Genomic DNA, 20055 nt, shown 5'->3' with positions numbered 1-20055 from the left:
GCAGGGGTTACAACCCTCATATCCCTACAGAGTCAAAGACCCAATGGTGGCCCACTCAGAAGAGTTAATAATACTGTGCTTTGGCTTCTCTCTTCATATTCTGGTTAAAAGTGGCAATCTCACATTTCACAGTCACTAACGCTAGATCTGACCATGGCAACATTTGAAAGATTACCAAAATCTGCAAACGTTAACCATTTTTCCAACATCTTATAAATAAGGGCCCGATCTTTCCCATATTTATAGGTAAATTATATTTCACTTATAAAGATTTGTTTGGTTATGGTCAGGGGTTTAACTACAGACCCTGTAGCTGCAGGTGGGGCCAAGAGGTACAGGGGGCCCCATGAATTAATGAGACATTTCAATATATATATTGGTAAAACAGGACAACCTCTGGATCTGTTGGGGGCCCTAAAATGTATTTGCTGTGGGGCCCTATAACATCTAGTTACGCCACTGCTTATGGTCATTGGTTGGTCTCCACGTACATCCCCATACATGGACTAATCAGGACTAATCTCTGACTCATGGCCAGGTTTATATTGTTGAAAGTGTACATGCAAATAGAAAGAACGACTGTAAAAGCAGGAAGAAGTGGAGCTGCGGCTTCTCTTCACTTCCTCATCTGCCCAATATGGCGCATCATTTTAAAGCCTGCACGATGCCCTCATTGTGCATAAATGGCCGATTTTATTCCCGTGAATATTAGTGCTTATACACATGGGAGTTGGCAAACTTATTTGGAGCATCTGACTTCCTGACTAGTTAATCTGACTACATAATGATGCTGAACTACAACTTCCAGCATCTCCCTAACAGTCTTGGCTTTTTTTTTATAAAGTGGTTGTAGTTCAACAACATCTCAAAAGTCTATGCCAGCTCTTGCAATAACAACCAGCCACTTAACCTTTAAATATGGCAATATGGGTTCCAGTAAGATTTTCCTTTTAGCCCCATGGATGTCTAGTACAGTATGAGACCTGTTATCCAGAATGCTTGGGACCTTGGGTATTCCAGATAATGGATCTTTCTGTAATTTGGATCTTTGGATCTACTAGAAAATCATATAAACATTAAATAAACCCAATAGGCCGGTTCTGCTTCCAATAAGGATTAATTATATCTTAGTTTGGATCAAGTACAATCTACTGTTTTATTATTACAGAGAAAAGGGAAATCATTTTTAAAAATGTAGAATATTTACATAAAATGAAGTCTATGGGAGATGACCATTCCTTAATTCAGAGCTTTCTGGATAACAGTTTTCCGGATAATGGATCCCATACCTGTACAGCCACACATCACTTTGGCCAAATGACTCAAGGGAAGTCCCACAGGCATAGCAGATCATCTATTTTGCCTGAAAATCACTTTTTTTGCTTGATCAGCATTGTATTTCAGTTCCTGTTTGGGAAATCCAGACATACCATAACAATATAAGATAGATATCAACAAGACAGATAAAATGATCATTTTAAATAATACTAAAAAAAAAAAAATACATCTAAAAATAAATTCTATCCGTGATCAATGCTCCGTGTTATCATCTCAGTGTTTCTGTTTTTCCCATCGCTAGGCCCAGATCTGCTCTCAGTAATCTCAGAGACAAAACTTTAACCTTTGGACCTTTTGCAATTTGCTCTGAACTTCTAAACAGAATAGCTCAGCTGGTTTTCCTGAGTATATAAATTCAGGGACAAGGGAAAAGGCTCATTCTCTCTTGGGTCAGTGGAGGAGAAAATAATTGGTGTCTGTGGGTCACGGCAGCTCCCAAGAGCTTTAACAGCTCATCATGGGCAACGAGAAGCTGTTGCTCCTACTTTTGCTAGCCAGTGCCTTTGCTCGTAAGTAACGAATTCTTTATTCCACTTAAACTTCATTTTGCCCATGGTTGGATGCTGTCGCAGATAGGTCTCTCTAATATCAGAAACAAAATAAAAAATTCCCAATGCATAAAAGATTGGGATCATTGTTTCATTACATTAATGTTATTGAGGTAGAATGTAGATGTATCTAAATTTAATATCCCAAAGTAAATTATAAATTATTTCAGAAGAAGAAGAAAAAAAGAAGTGGCTAAACAATTTTATCTACAAATCATGAGAAATGATTACATGCCAATAGATTATTGCTGATTTGATGTATGCGGCCAAATTATAGCCCTATGTTGGTCTTCTGTATCTGCTTTGTATTATTATTAACATGTATTTATATAGCGCCAACATATTGCGTAGCGTTGCAAAGTAAATGTGATTATACAACTAAATCACATGTAATTGTAATGTGCTTAATATGCCGAGTTCAGAGTCTAGAGTTGCCAGTTCATATATTAGTACAGGTAAGAGATCCGTTATCTGGAAACCCGTTACCCAGAAAACTCTAAATTATGATTAATCCCATTTTAATCAAATAATTCCAATTTTTAAAAACTATTTTCTTTTTCTCTGTTATAATAAAACCGTAACTTGCACTTGATCCCAACTGAGATATAATTACTCGTTATTGGAGGCAGAACAATCCTTTTGGGTTTAAATCATGTTAAAATTACTTTTTAGTATACTTAAGATCCAAATTACAGAAGAACCCCTTATCTGGAAATCCCCAGGTCCTGAGTATTCTGGATAACAGGTCCCATACCTGTACTGGTGGTCATGTATGTATAATATAAATTCTGAATGACTAACTAAGAATCAATATAGATTTATGTGCTTATTTGTAGGTTTCTTATACATTTTTTGGATGGGGGGTACAAGTATGATAAGTACTATTTACTACTAGTAATGGGAGAATTTGGGGTGTTTCGCTTTGCCAAAAAATTTGCCAATTTCCTAGGAAATTCGCAAAATTGCGAAAAATTTGCGAAACGGACGCCGGTATCCATTTTTTTTTTGGACGCTGGTGAATTTTTGCAGCGGTTTTGCGAATTGCAGGAATTTGACGCGCCTGAGGAATAGATTCGCCCATCACTATTTACTACATACATTGTACCAAAAATGATTACCCAAAATAAGAAGACTCTAAAGTTTTGCTGAATATTTTTACCTTACGCAAAGCTTCTGCCTTTATACATTAAAGACCTCTTAGATGGGATCAAACATCAGGGTCCCCCAACCCTTACAATAATATTTACTCATCTTGAATTCTGGTTTGATAAATAAAAATGAGATTGTTATGGACTGACAGTTGGGCAATACTGGACGTGTTGTTACCTTTAAAGAGAATATATTATTTGCAAATACAATATGTGATTAGAGAACTAAGAGTGAGTTCAATATTTGCTGACACTGTTTGGTGTTCCAGTGATAAATCTGTGCTGGGATTTATTAGGAAGAAGAAAGCACACAAGTTAATGTCCATCAGATAATAATGAGGTTAAGGCTGTTGATACAGAGATCAGGACTATGGTCTGATAACAGAAATCAATAGAAGTTTCTCAACACCAAATTGTTTTTTGTAAATACATGATATCCCTTGTTAAGTCAGGGATTTTCTTGTAATGCTTCCCTTCAATAGATTTATGTGATTTATAGTACAGATACGGGACCTGTTATCCAGAATGCTCGGGACCTGGGGTTTTGCGGGTTAACAGATCTTTTTTAATTTGGATTTTCACACCTTGGGGCACATTTATCAAGGGTCGAATATCGAGGGTTAACTAACCCTCAAATTCGACCCTCGAAGTTAAATCCTTCGAATATCGATTTAGAAGTATTTTGTGCAAATATTTCCATCGATCGATCATAGTAAAAATCGACAATTCGAAGATTTTGATCGATGGATCGAACGATTTTTCTTCGATCAAAAGAAGCTTAGGAAAGTGATGGGGAAGGTCCCCATAGGCTAACACTGTACCTCGGTAGGTTTAAACTACCAAAGTATTTAGTCAAAGTTTTTTTTAAAGAGACAGTACTTCAACTATTGAATGGTCGAATAGTCGAACGATTTTTAGTTCGAATCGTTCAAGTCGAAGTCGAAGGTGGTAGTAGCCTATTCGATGGTCGAAGTACCCAAAAAAATACTTTGAAATTCAAGGGTTTTTTTATGTCCGAATCCTTCACTCGAGCTTATTAAATGTGCCCCCTTAAGTCTACTAGAAAAACATGTAAACATTAAATAAAACAAATAGACTGGTTTTGCTTCCAATAAGGATGAATTATATCTTAGTTGGGATCAAGTACAAGCTACTGTTTTATTATTACAGTAAAAGGAACTTATTTTTAAACATTTGGATTATTTGGATAAAATAGAATCTATGGAAGACGGCCTTTCTGTAATTCAGAGCTTTCTGGATAATGGGTTTCCACATGATGGATCCCATACCAGTAGTTTAGCAATTTTCAAGACATTGGAGATGTTTGTGTTGTTTCTCTTCCTTCCTGAGTGGCAGGTTGGCTGAAGATTCCGGGGAAGACCCTGCGTATTTTAATAAATATTATAAATAAATTAGAATTTTAATAAACAATATAAATAAAAATATTTTAATAAAATGCATATATTCATATATGTGTGTAATGTAAGAAAAACACACTGGGATAAGTGCTATTACCTTAGAGCACTGAGGTCCCAGGTTTGTTTCTAATAAAGACAATGTACAAATAATTCCCCTCCCTGTGTGTTGATGGGATTCCTGTCTGGTAGAATTAATGGACTTCTGATATGGACCGTCAGTCCTTGCCGTTGGGGCAAGGACTGACGGGAATGGACAGATATTCCTAATAAAGTGATCTGTTAAAATGTCTTTTTGTTTTTTTTACAGAGGAAGATGGGTCAGACTCTCAGGATTCAACCTGTTCAAGTAAGAGTTCTTGTATAGCTTAATGTAGACACTGAAAACCCTTTAATTTACTTATCTATTAATTTTAAATATCAATGCCATATTGTGCAAACAAGTCAATATATATATATAATACACAAAAGCCATGAATATCCTGTAAATTATATCCTTATAAACTGTGAGTTCTGATGTCATCAGTTATAAACGGTGAGTTCTGATGTCATTTTTGTCACGTGACATTGAAATTTGTGTATTATAATTAATAAAGTACCCCCAGTTGCAAAATATGAGGATATTATAAGTTACCTCGGAGTTCCATGACCTGTATAAAAACACGAGGCCTTCGGCCTCGTGTTTTTATATGGTCATGAAACTCCTCGGTAACTTATAATATCCTTATATTTTACAAGAGGGTTTACTTTATTCACTATATATGGCTATTGTTATTTTCTACATAGTTGCATTTGATAATAAAAGAGGGAGTTGCCATTCTGCTTTACCCATTAACAAAACATTGCATATCCTCCATATATTTTAATAAAACAGCGCCCCCAGTGGCCTCTGTTTAAATAAATTGCCAAAACATTTGCTTCATGCCTGAGAACTTCCTTCATACCTCTTCTTCCTATTTCCTATTTCAGTAGCTAATGTCAATAAGAGATGGTGTAGGTGTGGAACTATGTCTCCCTGCTAATAATTGCAGGCAATTGCTACATCCAGGGAGGAAAAGAAGTCAGTGTTAATCTTCAATGACCTCTGTCACTTGTCTACTGGACAGAATTGTAAACACGCACAGAGCTGACTTCATACCAGCCCTATCAGCGTGGATAATAATTTATTACAGATAATCTCAGCAAGGATCGTGAAATGTGTACTGTGTGTTTAACCTTTGTATTGGAAGCTGGAGTGTATCCAGTTAACAGGAATTGATACACGCTGTTCATTCGGAGGGGGGGGGGGGAACAGGAGGACAAAGTACTAAACGGGTTGCTAAATTACCTGAGATGGCCATTTAGAACTTCCTTTAATATGAACTTATACTGCCATCTAGCTAGCTTTACACCATACTGCTCTGCGATCAACAATTTGTATTGAAAGTGCTAAGCAACTTTAGAATATGGCCTGGGAAATGATGAAACAGTTGAATGACCCCTTAAGGCACATTTCAGACAATAATCATGGGCCAAAGGTCACTTACAATGTGTCATCACATTGAAACAACTCACTCCAATTCTTAAGGCAGACAGTGAAATGGCCATCTTGGGGAGAGCCCTTGGGTCTCAAATAAGGGTTGTGATTGGCTATATGGTAGCCCATATGTGGACTAGCAGCCTACAGGGGACTCTGTTTGGCAGTACACCTGTTTTTATGCAACCAAAACTTGCCTCCAAGCCGCAAATTCAAAAATAAGCTCCTGCTTTGAGGCCCTGGGAGCAACATCCATGTGTTTGGTGAGCAACATGTTGCTCAAGAACCACTAGTTGGGGATCACTGATCTATAGAAAAAGAAAATCTGTAATCAAAGTTGTAACCACCCTTACAAAAAAAGGAAAACCCTACAATAGATTATTGTTATCCATTTGTCAAATAATATTTTGATTTGTAGTGCCACCCAATTTTCTTGCCATGTAGTGGGGCAGTTATCGCCTATACCCTATACCAACCTATAATAAAATGATATTGTCAGCAGAGAAGACTGTTCTTCCTAGTTTTCACTGGAAGTTCTTAATGGTCTTCTTGGCTGCTCTGGTTATGACTGCAGCCATAGGTGGGTAATTAGCAGTATCCCCTGAAGAGAAAGTAGCTGATTGATATTTCTTACTTTATATATTAGTCCTTGAGCAGAACAGGGACCATAACAACTTTTTGGAGGACCTTATTAGCTTTAAGTTGGACTTTCCTTTATTAGACATAGAATGGTGTTTACTGATGACCCTAATTATTTTATTTACCATAAAACCGCATCCTGTATACACTGTTTGTTGAAACATTAGATAATAATAAGCACATGTTATATTTCAGAAGCTGCTTTAAAATTCAAGCCTTTAAGGAAATATGTCTACAACTATGAAGCTGCAACTACAAGTGGAGTGTCTGGTACAGCGGACTCCCAAAGTGGATCCAAATTCAGCTGCAAGGTGAGATTCCAGTGGCTCTATGTTGGTAGAATTCTAATGGTTCTGTGCTGCTCTATTGTATGGATGCCATTGCTTCTAATTCCACATAAGGCTTACATCTGATATGTATCTTTGTGTAACAGATTGAATTGGAGGTTCCTCAGCCATGCAACTTTATCCTACGGGTCAAGCAATGCACCCTGCGAGAGGTGTATGGGGTCAGTTCCGAGGGCAAAGCTCTTCTAAAGAAGTCCAAGAACTCCGATGACTTCTCCAACGCTATGACCAAGTATGTAAGATGTTGCGGCAGTTTAATGTACAAAGTTGAGGTCAAGAATAATCTTTTTCACCAGTCGTAATGATTGCAGTTATAAGTGGTGTATATATATATATATATATATATATATATATATATATATATATATATATATATATATATATAATATATATATATATATATAGTAAACTTTGCACCTGTGTTTGTAATATATGTGGATATTATAAGTCACCAAGGAGTTCCATAACTCCATAAAGGCACAAGGCCTCAAGGAGTATGTTATATTTTTGTACAGTATAAACAATTTTTGGTGAATCTAATGACATCACTAAGATCCTTTTTTAATGCTATATCTTATAGGCCTAGAATGGAACAATGTGTGTGCAGTAGATCCATATTTAGAGATGTGTAAACCCAGCAGGGGATCTAAGGGAAAGATTTTAAAATGATGGCATATTCTGAGTTTAATCTTCTAGTTGTCACCTGTTGTTGGGATGTTGGGAATAAACAACAGCTAGAGGATTACAGGGTGGTCATCCTTCATGTTCATACAAAAAATTGTTGTAAAATACAAAGGCTCACTGGAGCTCATTTATCAACACTGGGCAAATTTGCCCATGGGCAGTTACCTATAGAAACCAATCAGTGATTAGTTTTTTGAAGCCAGCTGCAAGTAGAACAATGAATGCAGCAATCTGATTGGCTGCCATGGGTTACTGCCCATGAGCAAAACCCCCACTGAGTTTATAGAAAGTGCCTCATCCCCCTCCCATAAACCCTTATTTGGAAAATAATTCATACTATCTCAATACACTTGCCATGTCACCTGTGGTTTTCCTAGAGGACAATAATTCATGTAACTGCCAATTATCAGTCAATGTTTAGAGATACTTAGAATACAACATAGCAGCTAGGTTTGCCCTCGAACACTATGGAATAATTATCAGTTTTTAATGCTCATCTCTAACCATACTTTGGAGAATACTAATACAAATGAAGAGTGGGTGTATCTTCTTGTGGTCGCCCATAAGTACTTTTCTCCTAAACTCATCTCCCTTTCCAGGTATGAGGTTAAGGTCGCTGTACAAGACGGGAAGAATGTTGTTCTGTACCCAGACCAAGATGAAACTCTCACTGTATTAAACATGAAGAGGGGGATCCTTTCTGCTCTGCTTGGTCCTGATGAAACCCAGGAAACAGATTATGTGGTAAGAACTGCGGGAAGATGAGGATGGTGAAATGTTTGGGGAGGCTACCAATAAGTGGCTTAAGTGGCAGAATTTATTTTGCAGGAGGCTAAGCTTCCCTAAATCTTTATTATTTTCCTTCTATGACTGGAGGGTGGGGTCACGTGTTAAAAAAGTTTTTTACTTGAAAAACAGCCAAAATACCCATTTCGTAAATTTAATACATGCATTTCTTCTGCTTACTCAGGATACTGTGTATGGAAAATGTACCAGTGAGATTAAAGTCACAAGCCGAAAGGGTAACACACCAACAGATGTTACGGTGGAGAGGAATCTGAAGACCTGTGACAAGTTTACACCAATCAGAGATTATGTCAGCCCCCTCGCAATCCTTAAAGGCCTGGTAAGTATTGTGGGAGGTTTTGGCTTTAAGAAAAACGATAATAACTATTAGATAGTGTCAATTACTGACATGTATTGATCAGGTACTGAAATATTCCATCAGACTGAGGTTTGATTGTCCTATTTGGGTTTTTTTCACAGAATACCCCATTGTCTACACTGATCAGCAGCAGTCAGGTCTGTCAGTACAGCATGGATTCCAAGAGGAGGCACATCACAGAGGCATCATGTGTTGAAACTCACATTTTCCTTCCCTTCTCACACAAGTGAGTAATAAGGTTTTATATATACATATGGAGAAGCAGAGAGCCACATGGGTGATACTTATAGGGCAGGCAAATACAGTGCAACTGTAGAAGAAGAAGAAAAGCCTGAGGAAGGGTCGAAGGAATAAGAATTCACAATAATGCAAAACTTAAGCCTCAAATGACATTGTGACATATTTACCAATTCTAGGCAAATTTGCACTTTGGCAGTAACCCATAGCAACCAATGATTAGCTATTTTCTGCAAGTAGGCAACATTTTCATGGTTGCCGTGGGGTACTGCTCGGCGACTTATTTCGCCCAATGACTGTTTAAGGAATGGAAAATATATTCAAGTCCATTATATTTTTTCTTGTGATTTGAGAAAATCTATAGAAAAAAAATCTAAAAAATTCAAGTGAAAAAAAATGTAGGAATTAAAACCTAGCAGGTGGAGGAGAAGTATTTTTAACATTCACACTTTTTCATAATTCATTTTTTAATGTGTGATTATTAAACGGAATAATGTGGTTTTCTAGTTCTTTTTCTAGTTAACACCATACCATTTTTCCAGTTCCAGTTTTTATTTCGTAAATAGGCAAGAAGTCTGGAAAAAAATGGTGAAAATAATTTAATCACGTTCCTTTGAGATTTTATTTTAAAAATCGAGTTTAAAAATGATTAAATTGCCCTGTTACTGTACAGCGATGCAATAAACAAAATAAAGGTGTTTGGCTTGCTCTTGTCATCTAAACAGCATTGTATTAATGAACCAAATTAATCCACTTTGTCCAGATATTTACTTTAGTTTTTGTCTCTTTAAACCAAAGGCTTTTGCGGTTTAAAAGTTTTTATTGAGTTTTCAAAGAAAAAAAAGTAGGAATTGAACAAACTGGTTATGGAGACTCAAGAAATAGAACAAGATTACAACAGGGTTAATAATTGGAGTGTCTCATTTACATTTTACCAAAGCAATGTTTTTTGAGTAACTTGTAGATCATTCCTCTAAACATGTTGTACAAAACAATAGGGTATCCCAATGGCAAACATATACAAATATATATGGTTCATGTTAAATTAAGGGTAAATATAAATGATTATGAATTTTAGAGAAAGGCAGAAAAATGTGTGACACAATTTTCTTTATTTACCTGTGTTCAATGCATCTCAACCTTATCCTTCTCTAGGAATCAGTATGGCATGAATAGCAAAGTCACTCAGACACTGAAGCTGGAAGAAGTGACTAAGACCAACAGCAGAGATTTTGATCCAGGTATAAAGAAAACAACCCTGGGTGTTTGGGCCTAGCCCACACTTATAGGATGAAAAAAAAAAAAGATTTTAGGTACATCCCTGAAAAATAAGTGACTTTTTCAAAGATTTTTTTCTTTAACTTTGTGTTAGATCCCAGCGTGGCACGAGGCCTTGCTATGGATGCTACAAAAACACCATCCAAAAATGAAGAGGCTGCATTGGAACATCTACAGGAGTTACAGAAACTGTCTACGACAGAGCAGAACCAGCAGAGAGCCAACCGCTTCTACAAACTTGTGACAGCCTTAAGGGGTCTAAATAACGACTCACTAGGACCTCTTGTTCCAAGGCTAATGCAGCTGTCAAGGTACTGGTTAGAGTTTATGGATTTTGTAGGATGTGAGTTGTCCATGTTCATTGTGCTGTAAACAAATGAACCACTAGGTGGTAGTATGGCTACTTATAATTCCCTATGTTCCATGCACAATAAGACAACTTTAAAGTAGATTACATTTGCTATTTATTTATATACGATAAGAAGACAATTGTTTTTTTCTAAACTCTTATGTAAATGTTGTTAAAAGTAATCTAACGTGACGTTATAAATTTCAGCCCTATTGCTCTTCAAGCGTTGACTCAGTGTGGGACCCCTGAATGCTTTGGCGGTATCCTTCAGGTGCTCAGAAGTGGAGACATATCCCCAGTCATAAGCGACACAGTTACTTACGGCTTGGGCCTGTTACCTTCTCCATGCACAAAACGTGTACGGGAACTTCTCAACATGGCCCAGTATCAGTCAAGCAGAGCTTCATTTTATGCATTAAGTCACGCCGTCAGCAAGTAAGGCCTTTCATTAGTACTTTATAATTCAGTTTTGCCTATCTATATATCTATCTCTCTATTTATCTGTCTGTCTATCTAATATATTTTTGTGTATGTATACCCCCAACTATTGAGAATGAACCACTAGTAGTCCCACAAAAATGAATATAAATTTGTATTTATAGTAAGTAATGAGGATTAGACCCTGTATGTAGTGAAAAATAAAATTTATGATCGTGTTGATTGTGTTGTCATCAATATAACCCACTATTTTCACACTCATCCTGGAGTATTTTATTATCTTAGTATTAGTAACTTTTTACATGCATCCAATATATATTTTATTATGCATGACATAATTGAGCCAATGAAGTTTAACTATATCTTGCCAGATGGATTTCTCTTTCAAAGAAGAAACCTATACTCAAGAGGATATGGTTTAATAGGAGATGTTTACTTTTTCCTCAAAAAGGAAAACACTGTTGCCTCTGTACTATATATAAATAATTTGGATGTTTGGTTATTTAGAGTGCTATAATGAGGACCTTTCATCACATCATGTGTTGCTAAAATACCAGTCCAGTAATGCTTTACCAGCTGCTGGATGATATGAGCAGTAGGTCAGCCATAGCCCGAGGGTCTGTAGGTTTGGCTCTCTGATATAGAGGAATTAAAAAACTCAGCATCTTTTTCTGAGGGTATTCGATGATAAATCCTTAATCTTCAGTCAATTAAATAAAGATGTCTTTTTAAAAATGTCTAAGAAAATGTTCATTCATCAAGATCATGATATAGCAGTGAAAGGTCTAAGTAGGTCTGAGAAGGTTCTTCAGATGTTTTCCTTCATCTAAGTCATGATATGAAGTATATAATATAAGTTGTTCTAGAAGTGATTACAAGTCTAAAGCAAGAGGACATGTTGAGTAACCGTGAAAGGTTTTTCCACTCATCCAAGTGGCATCTTCAGACATTTTTATTCATCCAGCTCATGATATCCATTATATCATATCAGTATATCTAGAAGGCATAAATCTAAAGCAAGTAAGAGGACATGTTGAGTAACCTTTAAATGTTTCTCCACAAGTGAAAGTGGTATTTTTAGATGTTTTTCTCCATCTAGCTCATGATATCCAGTATAGCATATCAGTATATCTAGAAAAGATAAGTCAAAAGTAACTGGACTTGTTGAGTAATCTTTAAAGGTTATACCACTCACCTAAGTGGATTCTCCAGACATTTTTATACAACCATAGACCGTATCTAGAAGTGATAAGTCTAAAGCAACTGGGCATGTTGAGTAAATTTGAAATGTTTATACTCATTCAGGTCATCCAGTTGATATACTGATATGATATACTGTATAAGTCTAAAGTAACTGAACATGTTGAGTAATCTTGAAATGTCTCACAACTCAAGTGACCCCTTTAGGCATTTTTACTCATCCAGGTCATACAGTAGATATACTGATAAGATATACTGATAAGATATACTGTATAAGACTAACTGAGACATTTTGAGTTATCTTGAAAATGTTTCATCACTCATGAGCTCCAGTTGCTTTAGACTTAAAAAATACTTAGAAAATACTTAAGCAGCTAATTAATTTCAATCTGTTCAGGTTTTATGAAGAGAAACAAATGGTGACAGATGAATTGAGGGATGTTGCTGATTTTATGGTCTCACTCATCGGCAATGAATGCACAGGAAATGAAGACAAGACATTCCAGACTCTCAAGGTAAAAAGAGCTTTAATGACTTATGAAATCTATATGATAAGTAGTAAGTCTAATATTAATTCCAAAAGACATGAAAGTGCAGTCTGGTCTTGAGATCTATTATGACCTGGGAACAATCTAATAGGAGAATGAGTTTGTGTAGGTTTCACCCTGTGCTCCAAAAACACACAGACTGGCGGCCTGGCTGCCAGTTGATTTAAGATTTTGTTGTGTGCAGGAATTGTCGGTTGAAAATTCAGTCTAAAACTGGGGTTTGGTGTATATGCTTTTTATGAAGCTCCATTTAATGTGTTGCTGTTGTATAAATAAAAGCTAATGTGAGGTTGTCTGATCAAATCCAACTACTAGTTGCATTCCATATAAATGCCATCATTTTGTAATAATTTCAATCCCGAAAATTGCATATTTTATAGGTGTCTGTCCCCAGTATTTATGGTATGAACTAGTAATCTTGGGTTTACATTGATAATCCAGTAGGCTAATAGACATATCTGCATAGAAAAGCAGACAAATATGTTGTCTGTGAATACTGCTTAAGTAAATGCATTTTCTGTTGTGCAACTAAAATGTTGTCTTTTTCACAGGCCATTGGCATCATGGGTAATGCTCTAGAAGCCACCAATCCAGAAATCAAGCCTTCTCTGCTGAAATGTGTCAGGGGCCAGGCCTCATCTCCCGACATTCAGAAAGCTGCTATTCAAGCATTCCGCAAAATGACCATAACAGATGATGTAAGTTACCGTATGAGTTGATACTTTTCTGTAACCCTATTGAACGCTGCCCTTAAAACTTGTTTTGTTAATTGTATTTTAAACATCTCAGATGTTAAGGTGATAAGGAACAATTAAAGTAATTCTGAAACTTAGAAGCCAATAGCAGCATTGGATTCCTAATGTAAAAAATAACCAAAACTTTTTATTTACTTATTTAAAAGTTCATCCTAAATGTTGGTCCAGGCAATATGTCCTTTATGCTGTATTAAACCATGACAAAGAAAAAGCTGGTAGTGCTCATGGCTCATGGTGTTGACTTGACTTGATATGCAATGATAGGCAAATGCCGTTGTAATCAAAGGTGTGAGGCATGGGCATTGTATCCACCAGCATTCTTGTGCCTTCAAAATAATACCATGATCATACCCAGTTCCACTCCAGGCCCGGACTGGCAATCTGTGGGTTCTGGCAAATGCCAGAGGGGCTGCTGTATGGTTCCATAGAAAGTCACCATATCGGGTAGGGGAGGGGACTGTTTGGGCTAGTAGGGGGCTGTTTGGGCCTCTGTGGACTTGGAATGGCAGGGCCTATTTTGACTCCCAGTTCAGGCCTGTTCCACTCTACAGGGAACAATGAGTTCATAACTCCAATCCTCATTTAAATGATAACTCTGATTATTAAGGTCACATGTTAAAAATATGTTTGAATTCTAAACATTTTTAATTAGGTTCGAGGAGTACTTGTCCAGGTCTTCCAAGACAGCAATGCCCCTGTACAAAAGAGACTGGCAGCTTATCTCATGCTGATGAAAAACCCATCTCCATCAGACCTCCGCAAAGTTGTCAAAGTGCTGCTTAAAGAGGATAATCAACAAGTGAAAAACTTTGTGTCCTCTCATATGCGTAACATTCTGCAAATGGATGCTCCAGAAACTGAAGAGTAAGTACACCCTTGTATTAAATCAGTTGTCCTATAGATGTTGAGGAAAACATATTGGGACAGGTTAATCTGCACATAATCTGCCTTTTATGTGTGTATATATATATATATATATATATGAGTTTATTCATATTTTTATAAGCAGACATGGTTGTTCTCATGGGGTAACCCCATAGCACATTCTTAGGTCCTGTTTTCTAAACTGATAAAGGGGCTTTATGACAACCACTTAAGTATTGAGTGGGGGTGGGAATAATGGTAATGTTAGTTGGTAGGTTGAGATACGAGACTTTTCAACGGGGAGAAAATGTTTCCAATGATAGGACACTTTGTGCTGATATCTGATCAGCATTCATTCCTTTGACTGAAGCTTTTAGGGCATAATATTACCATACCATCTATCAATTTGCTTGTCTTGTATTTCCTTTTAATCGCAGAATTAAAGTTAAACTGCAGGAGGCTCTTAAGTCAACTCAGCCATTAAATGTTGATACAGACTTCACAAAGGTCTCACAGAACTACCACGTCTCCCGAGATGTTCATATTCCAGGCCTTGATAATATAGTCGGAGCTGATATGGTCACCAGTATAATTTTTGATTCTGAAAGCTACATGCCCAAAGAAGCAATGCTGGAGGCTACACTAAATGTGTTTGGAAAGTCGATGGATATGTTTGAGGTATTATATTGTGCATTGCTAATTTTCATCAAGGTTTGCTTCTGTCTTATGAACCTTGAGAAGACCAGTTGATTGGGTTTTGAGTGCTTTGAGCATGCAAGTTATTTTGGTCTGACTGAATAAATATAAAACTATGACCATTCTAATAAGGCCCATACCCGTGTCTTAAGTCTATTTCTAAAGCACCTTTTATTTTTATTTATATAGATTGGAGTAGAAGGAAAAGGTTTCGAGCCCACTCTAGATGCTCTTTTTGGGAAAGGAGGATTCTTCCCTGATTGCACATTGAAAGCACTGTACTGGGTTGATGGAAAGCTTCCAGACAAGCTCACTGAGATTTTGTACAAGTGGTACGGTATTCCCAGGCAGAACGGGCAGAATCAGGTAAATACGCAGTACATAATGATCATTATGTCCAAATTGTAAACTAAAAATGAAAAAGGCCGAATCCTGGATGAATCCCGAACCAAATCCTGGATTTGGTGCATCCCTAATGTAAACCACAAAACCTTCCTTAGTCATAATTTTTATTCAGACCATACTGTATTATATCGAGAGGGTGAACAAGTTGAAACTGGGAACTTTGTGAGGTGCATGAAGTTGACACACATTGACATGACCACCGACCCAGCAGCCATCTTGGTAGACCCAGAAAAATTTCTCAAAACTTCACACATCCATTCATGCAACTATCATGAAACTATCAATACCTGTCTCTTTGAGTTGCATGACACATTAGTAATTCTATGACAGTAACTACACAGCATTTACAACCTACATGATGTTCAGTTGTCACTTCTCTGGATAGTTACACTGCACCATTATGATTGAATTATTGGAAGAGTTAATATGCCGAGGATTTCCCATACCAGTCAGTTGAACTAAAGAATCTGCTCGGATGAGTAGTTATTCAAAACATCTTCAATAATTACTCAGCAAGTCTAGTTGATTTAGATTTACTTCTACTGGATATACCATGACATGGATGAATGAACACCTTCATTCATAGACCCAGAATGGACCCTAACAATATTTGACAACATTTATAAGTCACCGAATGGCCACACACATTTTAGTTTAGAGGTTTTTTGATGCCTGCATTTTCATGCAATAAAAAAAATTGTGTGTATTTAATGTAATGTTGAATTACAATATATTTTATTTTAGGACCTCACTAAAGCAGTTTTATACAATGTCGAGAAACTGATGAAGGAAGTCAGATCTAGTGATGTGCCTGAAGGGAAATTATATCTTGAAATTTTGGGGAAAGAACTGGGTTACCTGCAGCTGAATGACTTCAAAACTCTTGGAGCCATGCTACTAAAGACTATCCATACCACTCAAGAGCTCCCGGCACAGGTACAGTAATGTAGTCAACTCATACCTTAGTGATCCAGGTCCTTGCTCTAGGATGTGCCTACACTAGTAAACATTGTTTAAATGCAGGATTAGTGTGTAACATTTGTATAAAGGAACTTTATAATACAGGTATAGGATTAGTTATCTGGAAACCCGTTATCCAGAAAGCTTCAAATAATGGGAAGGTCATCTCACATAGACCTCATTGTAATGAAATAATCCACATTTTTTTAAAAAAAATATTTCCTTTTTCTCTATAATAATAAAACAGTACTTTGTACTTGATCCCAACTAAGGTATAATTAATCCGTATTGGTGTGAAAACAATCCTACTGGGTTTAATTAATGTTTAAATTATTTTTAATAGCTTAAGATATGGAAATCCAAATTAATGAAAGTCCCCTTTTCCAGAAAACCCCAGCTCTAGAGCATTCTGGATAACAGGTCCCATACCTGTAAGAATGAATTTAGAAAAACAATGCACACTGTTCATGGACTTACTTCTTTCAGGCCTTTGGATAAGGTTACCACATTAGAGCAATGGCTGCCCCTATGACAAGCGTAATGCAAATATGCTAATAGATACGGTTCCCCATGCAAATTAACCTACCTTAATATGTTTTATAGGCCATTTATACAGTAGGACCTTAAGTTACTATAAATCTATAGCATTATTGCATAACGTTATATTAATTCTTTAATGTTAAAGAGGAACTATCAATATTTTTAAAGAAAATAACTGTAGTGGAAATATATTAAATCTCTTTTTAAGTTTATATATTTAGTTCTTCAACCCAAATGTTTCCTGCTGCAAACACATCTATGCTGTGAGTCATTGGCATTTCATCTGCTGTAATTGGCTGGTTCCAGCATAGATATGCAATTTGCATTGCACTACTGACACACTGCATGGTTGGGTTGTTTGTGGTAAGTTAAGGAAACAAACTACTAAAACATTCACTACAGTTAGGGAGAATGTTTTTTATCATTGACAGTTCCCTTTTTGAACCTAAATTACCACTTAGATTACTACTTGGATTACTGGAGCCAAGTCTTATACAAATAATGCTACTGGCTTGATGTGTACTTTGCTAAATATATGCAAGGGAATTGTAGTTTTCAAATCAACCGAATAACCTCTTCTGAATGCCCTCCTAATGTAATATTTCCCTTATTTTCTCCTCCCTGACTTTATATCCCTTGTACTTAACCCCCTTCTAAGTTCCCTTGATCATTACAATATAAAAATCTTTTGAAAATCAATATACAAAATAAATTTGATAACTATTACGGGTAACTGTTAATCTGGAAGAAGTTAGTTTGTCTACACAAAGACCAGAGGGAAATCTCATGTACAAACATTTTCAAAATGATTATGGAATCTCAATGGAATCCTTTCATTTCAGATCATTAAGGCTATATCCAAAGGAGCCGAGACTGACCTCTTCCTTCATTACATCTTCATGGACAATGAGTTTGACCTGCCTACAGGATCCGGACTTCAGCTTCAAGTCTCTCTTTCCGGCATAATAACCCCTGGGACACGGGCTGGTATGAAGTTTGGAGCAAAAAATGTAAGTCTAAGCATTTGTTACTTCTCTATACATAAAATATTCACCTTAGCAAATCTTGTACATTAAATAAACTCTCATAGATGATTTATTGCTACGACAGATTGCATCAGCAGAACCATTAAGAACTGTTGCCGTTTTTCCCTTCCGCTGTTATTATTTGTTTATTCAGATTTAGTGCCTTTATAGTCATTTGTCCTGCAGTGGTTTATTTATTCTAATCCCCGTATCCATTCAGAGCGAGAGCCATGTTATTAATTGGCATGACTGAGAAGGAATATTCTGTGAATGGTTCATAGTAAACGGACGGATAAGATTTAAAATCACCATAGGATCTGCTTCTATATTACCCTACTGCCTTTTCTGAGCTGCTTGTAGTTTTCATAAAGGAAAAATTGCTCCCATAATATTCTGCTCTCTCACTATTTACCAAAAGACTTTTCATGTTTTAAGTAAATCAATCTAGGACAGAGACCCCCAACTTTTCATATGCATTGGGTCACATTCCACAAAGGCCACAGAGGTTACTCTCAATGTCAAGGTATTAATTAAGGATTAGGGCTCAGTGCAGCAAGTGCTGCTCTAAAATTACACCAGTATCCAGCTAGGCCACCCTATGCAATGCAAACAGCACCCCCACTGACCACCAGTGGAGCAAAACAATAGAATAGTACAGTGATATCGGCAGCTAATGTCCATATCCAATCATCTCAGGGTCAATACACTTCCACTCTTCATTACTTCTTATGAAGTGGAATCGTAAGACTATTTTTATTTGGCTCCCTAGATGAAAGCAGAACTCTCCATGAAACCAGCAGTTGCTGTGGAATTTGTAACTCAAATGGGAATTCAGATTCCTGAGTTTTCTAGACATGCAGTCCTAATGAATACCAATATCTATCATGAATCTGGAATTGAAGCACGATTTTCGGTGAAAGAAGGACAATTTAGATTTGCAGTCCCAGCACCAAAGACACCAACAAAACTGTTCAGCATCAAGTATGTACAATATTGGATCTTATCCATTGTTTGTATTTTTTATTGCATAAGAGGCAAGTCTAAGAGGCATGCAAGAAGCCAGAATATTAGTAGGAACTCATATCCAGATGTTGTGAAGAAAATGTAGACTTTTATTACAGGAACATATTCCTGCCCATATTCTGGACATGTATTAGCTTCTCAAGCTGATCCATGTGGATCCATCTCAATTTCATTTTGCAGGCCTGATAATATTTGATGAAAAAGGATCTTATTCATTTAATGTGAAACAACAAAATTAACAGAGAACTACAGTATCATTTTTTTCTTGCTTCTAGCAACAAGCTTAACTTGGTCTTTGCATCAAAGACTGAAGTTATGACTTCCATAATTGAAAACCGGGAGGCACAGTCATCTTGCAAGCCTTTGTTCACAGGGTTAAATTATTGCACTAATGTGGAATACTCCAACGCTAGTTCAATGGATGGAGCTCCTTACTTCCCTCTGACCGGAGAGACAAGGTTAGTGAGAGATTTACTCTTTATTTTGAATATGGCATACTTTCATCTGGAACCAAACAAGCTGCATCCATGTTGAGATTCATTTTGGTGGATCATCATTATGGCTATTTTATACCCAGAAATGTACCATATATATCAAAATCTAATTGTAGAATTGGTCTTTCCTTTCCTTCAGATTTGAGCTGGAGATTCAGCCAACTGGAGAAGTGGAGGAGTACTCTGTAACAGCAAACTATAATCTTAACAGGGAAGATGGAGACATGGTTGATACTTTCATTCTGTCTGCTCAAGCTGAAGGTAACAATATATTCTAAAAGAAAAGTGCCTTGTGTAGTATACAGTATATGAAATAAAAAGCTCAGGATGTTAATGAGACATATATCATTTCAACGTAGGATCAAGACCATGCGATGCTAAACTGGTTATGAAGTACAACCGCAATAAGGTGATCTTGACAAGCGACGTACTAATTCCAAATT

The 20055-nt window shown here is 36.7% G+C and overlaps 1 protein-coding gene across 1 annotated transcript; it reads left to right on the top strand.

The window, feature by feature from the left end:
• The first annotated feature begins 1715 nt into the window (after nucleotides 1–1715).
• apob.L (apolipoprotein B L homeolog) lies at nucleotides 1716–11318 on the top strand. Its single transcript, NM_001086316.2, has 10 exons — nucleotides 1716–1847; nucleotides 4760–4798; nucleotides 6800–6915; nucleotides 7038–7183; nucleotides 8235–8379; nucleotides 8606–8761; nucleotides 8902–9026; nucleotides 10193–10278; nucleotides 10410–10626; nucleotides 10872–11318. The coding sequence occupies exons 1-10, from the start codon at nucleotides 1796–1798 to the stop codon at nucleotides 11101–11103; spliced, it is 1314 nt and encodes a 437-aa protein (NP_001079785.1). The 5' UTR covers nucleotides 1716–1795; the 3' UTR covers nucleotides 11104–11318.
• The last annotated feature ends 8737 nt before the right edge of the window (nucleotides 11319–20055 follow it).

Source organism: Xenopus laevis, chromosome 5L (assembly GCF_017654675.1).
Source record: "Xenopus laevis strain J_2021 chromosome 5L, Xenopus_laevis_v10.1, whole genome shotgun sequence".
Classification (NCBI taxonomy): Eukaryota; Metazoa; Chordata; class Amphibia; order Anura; family Pipidae; genus Xenopus; species Xenopus laevis.
This window is presented reverse-complemented; position numbering and strand designations above follow the sequence as displayed.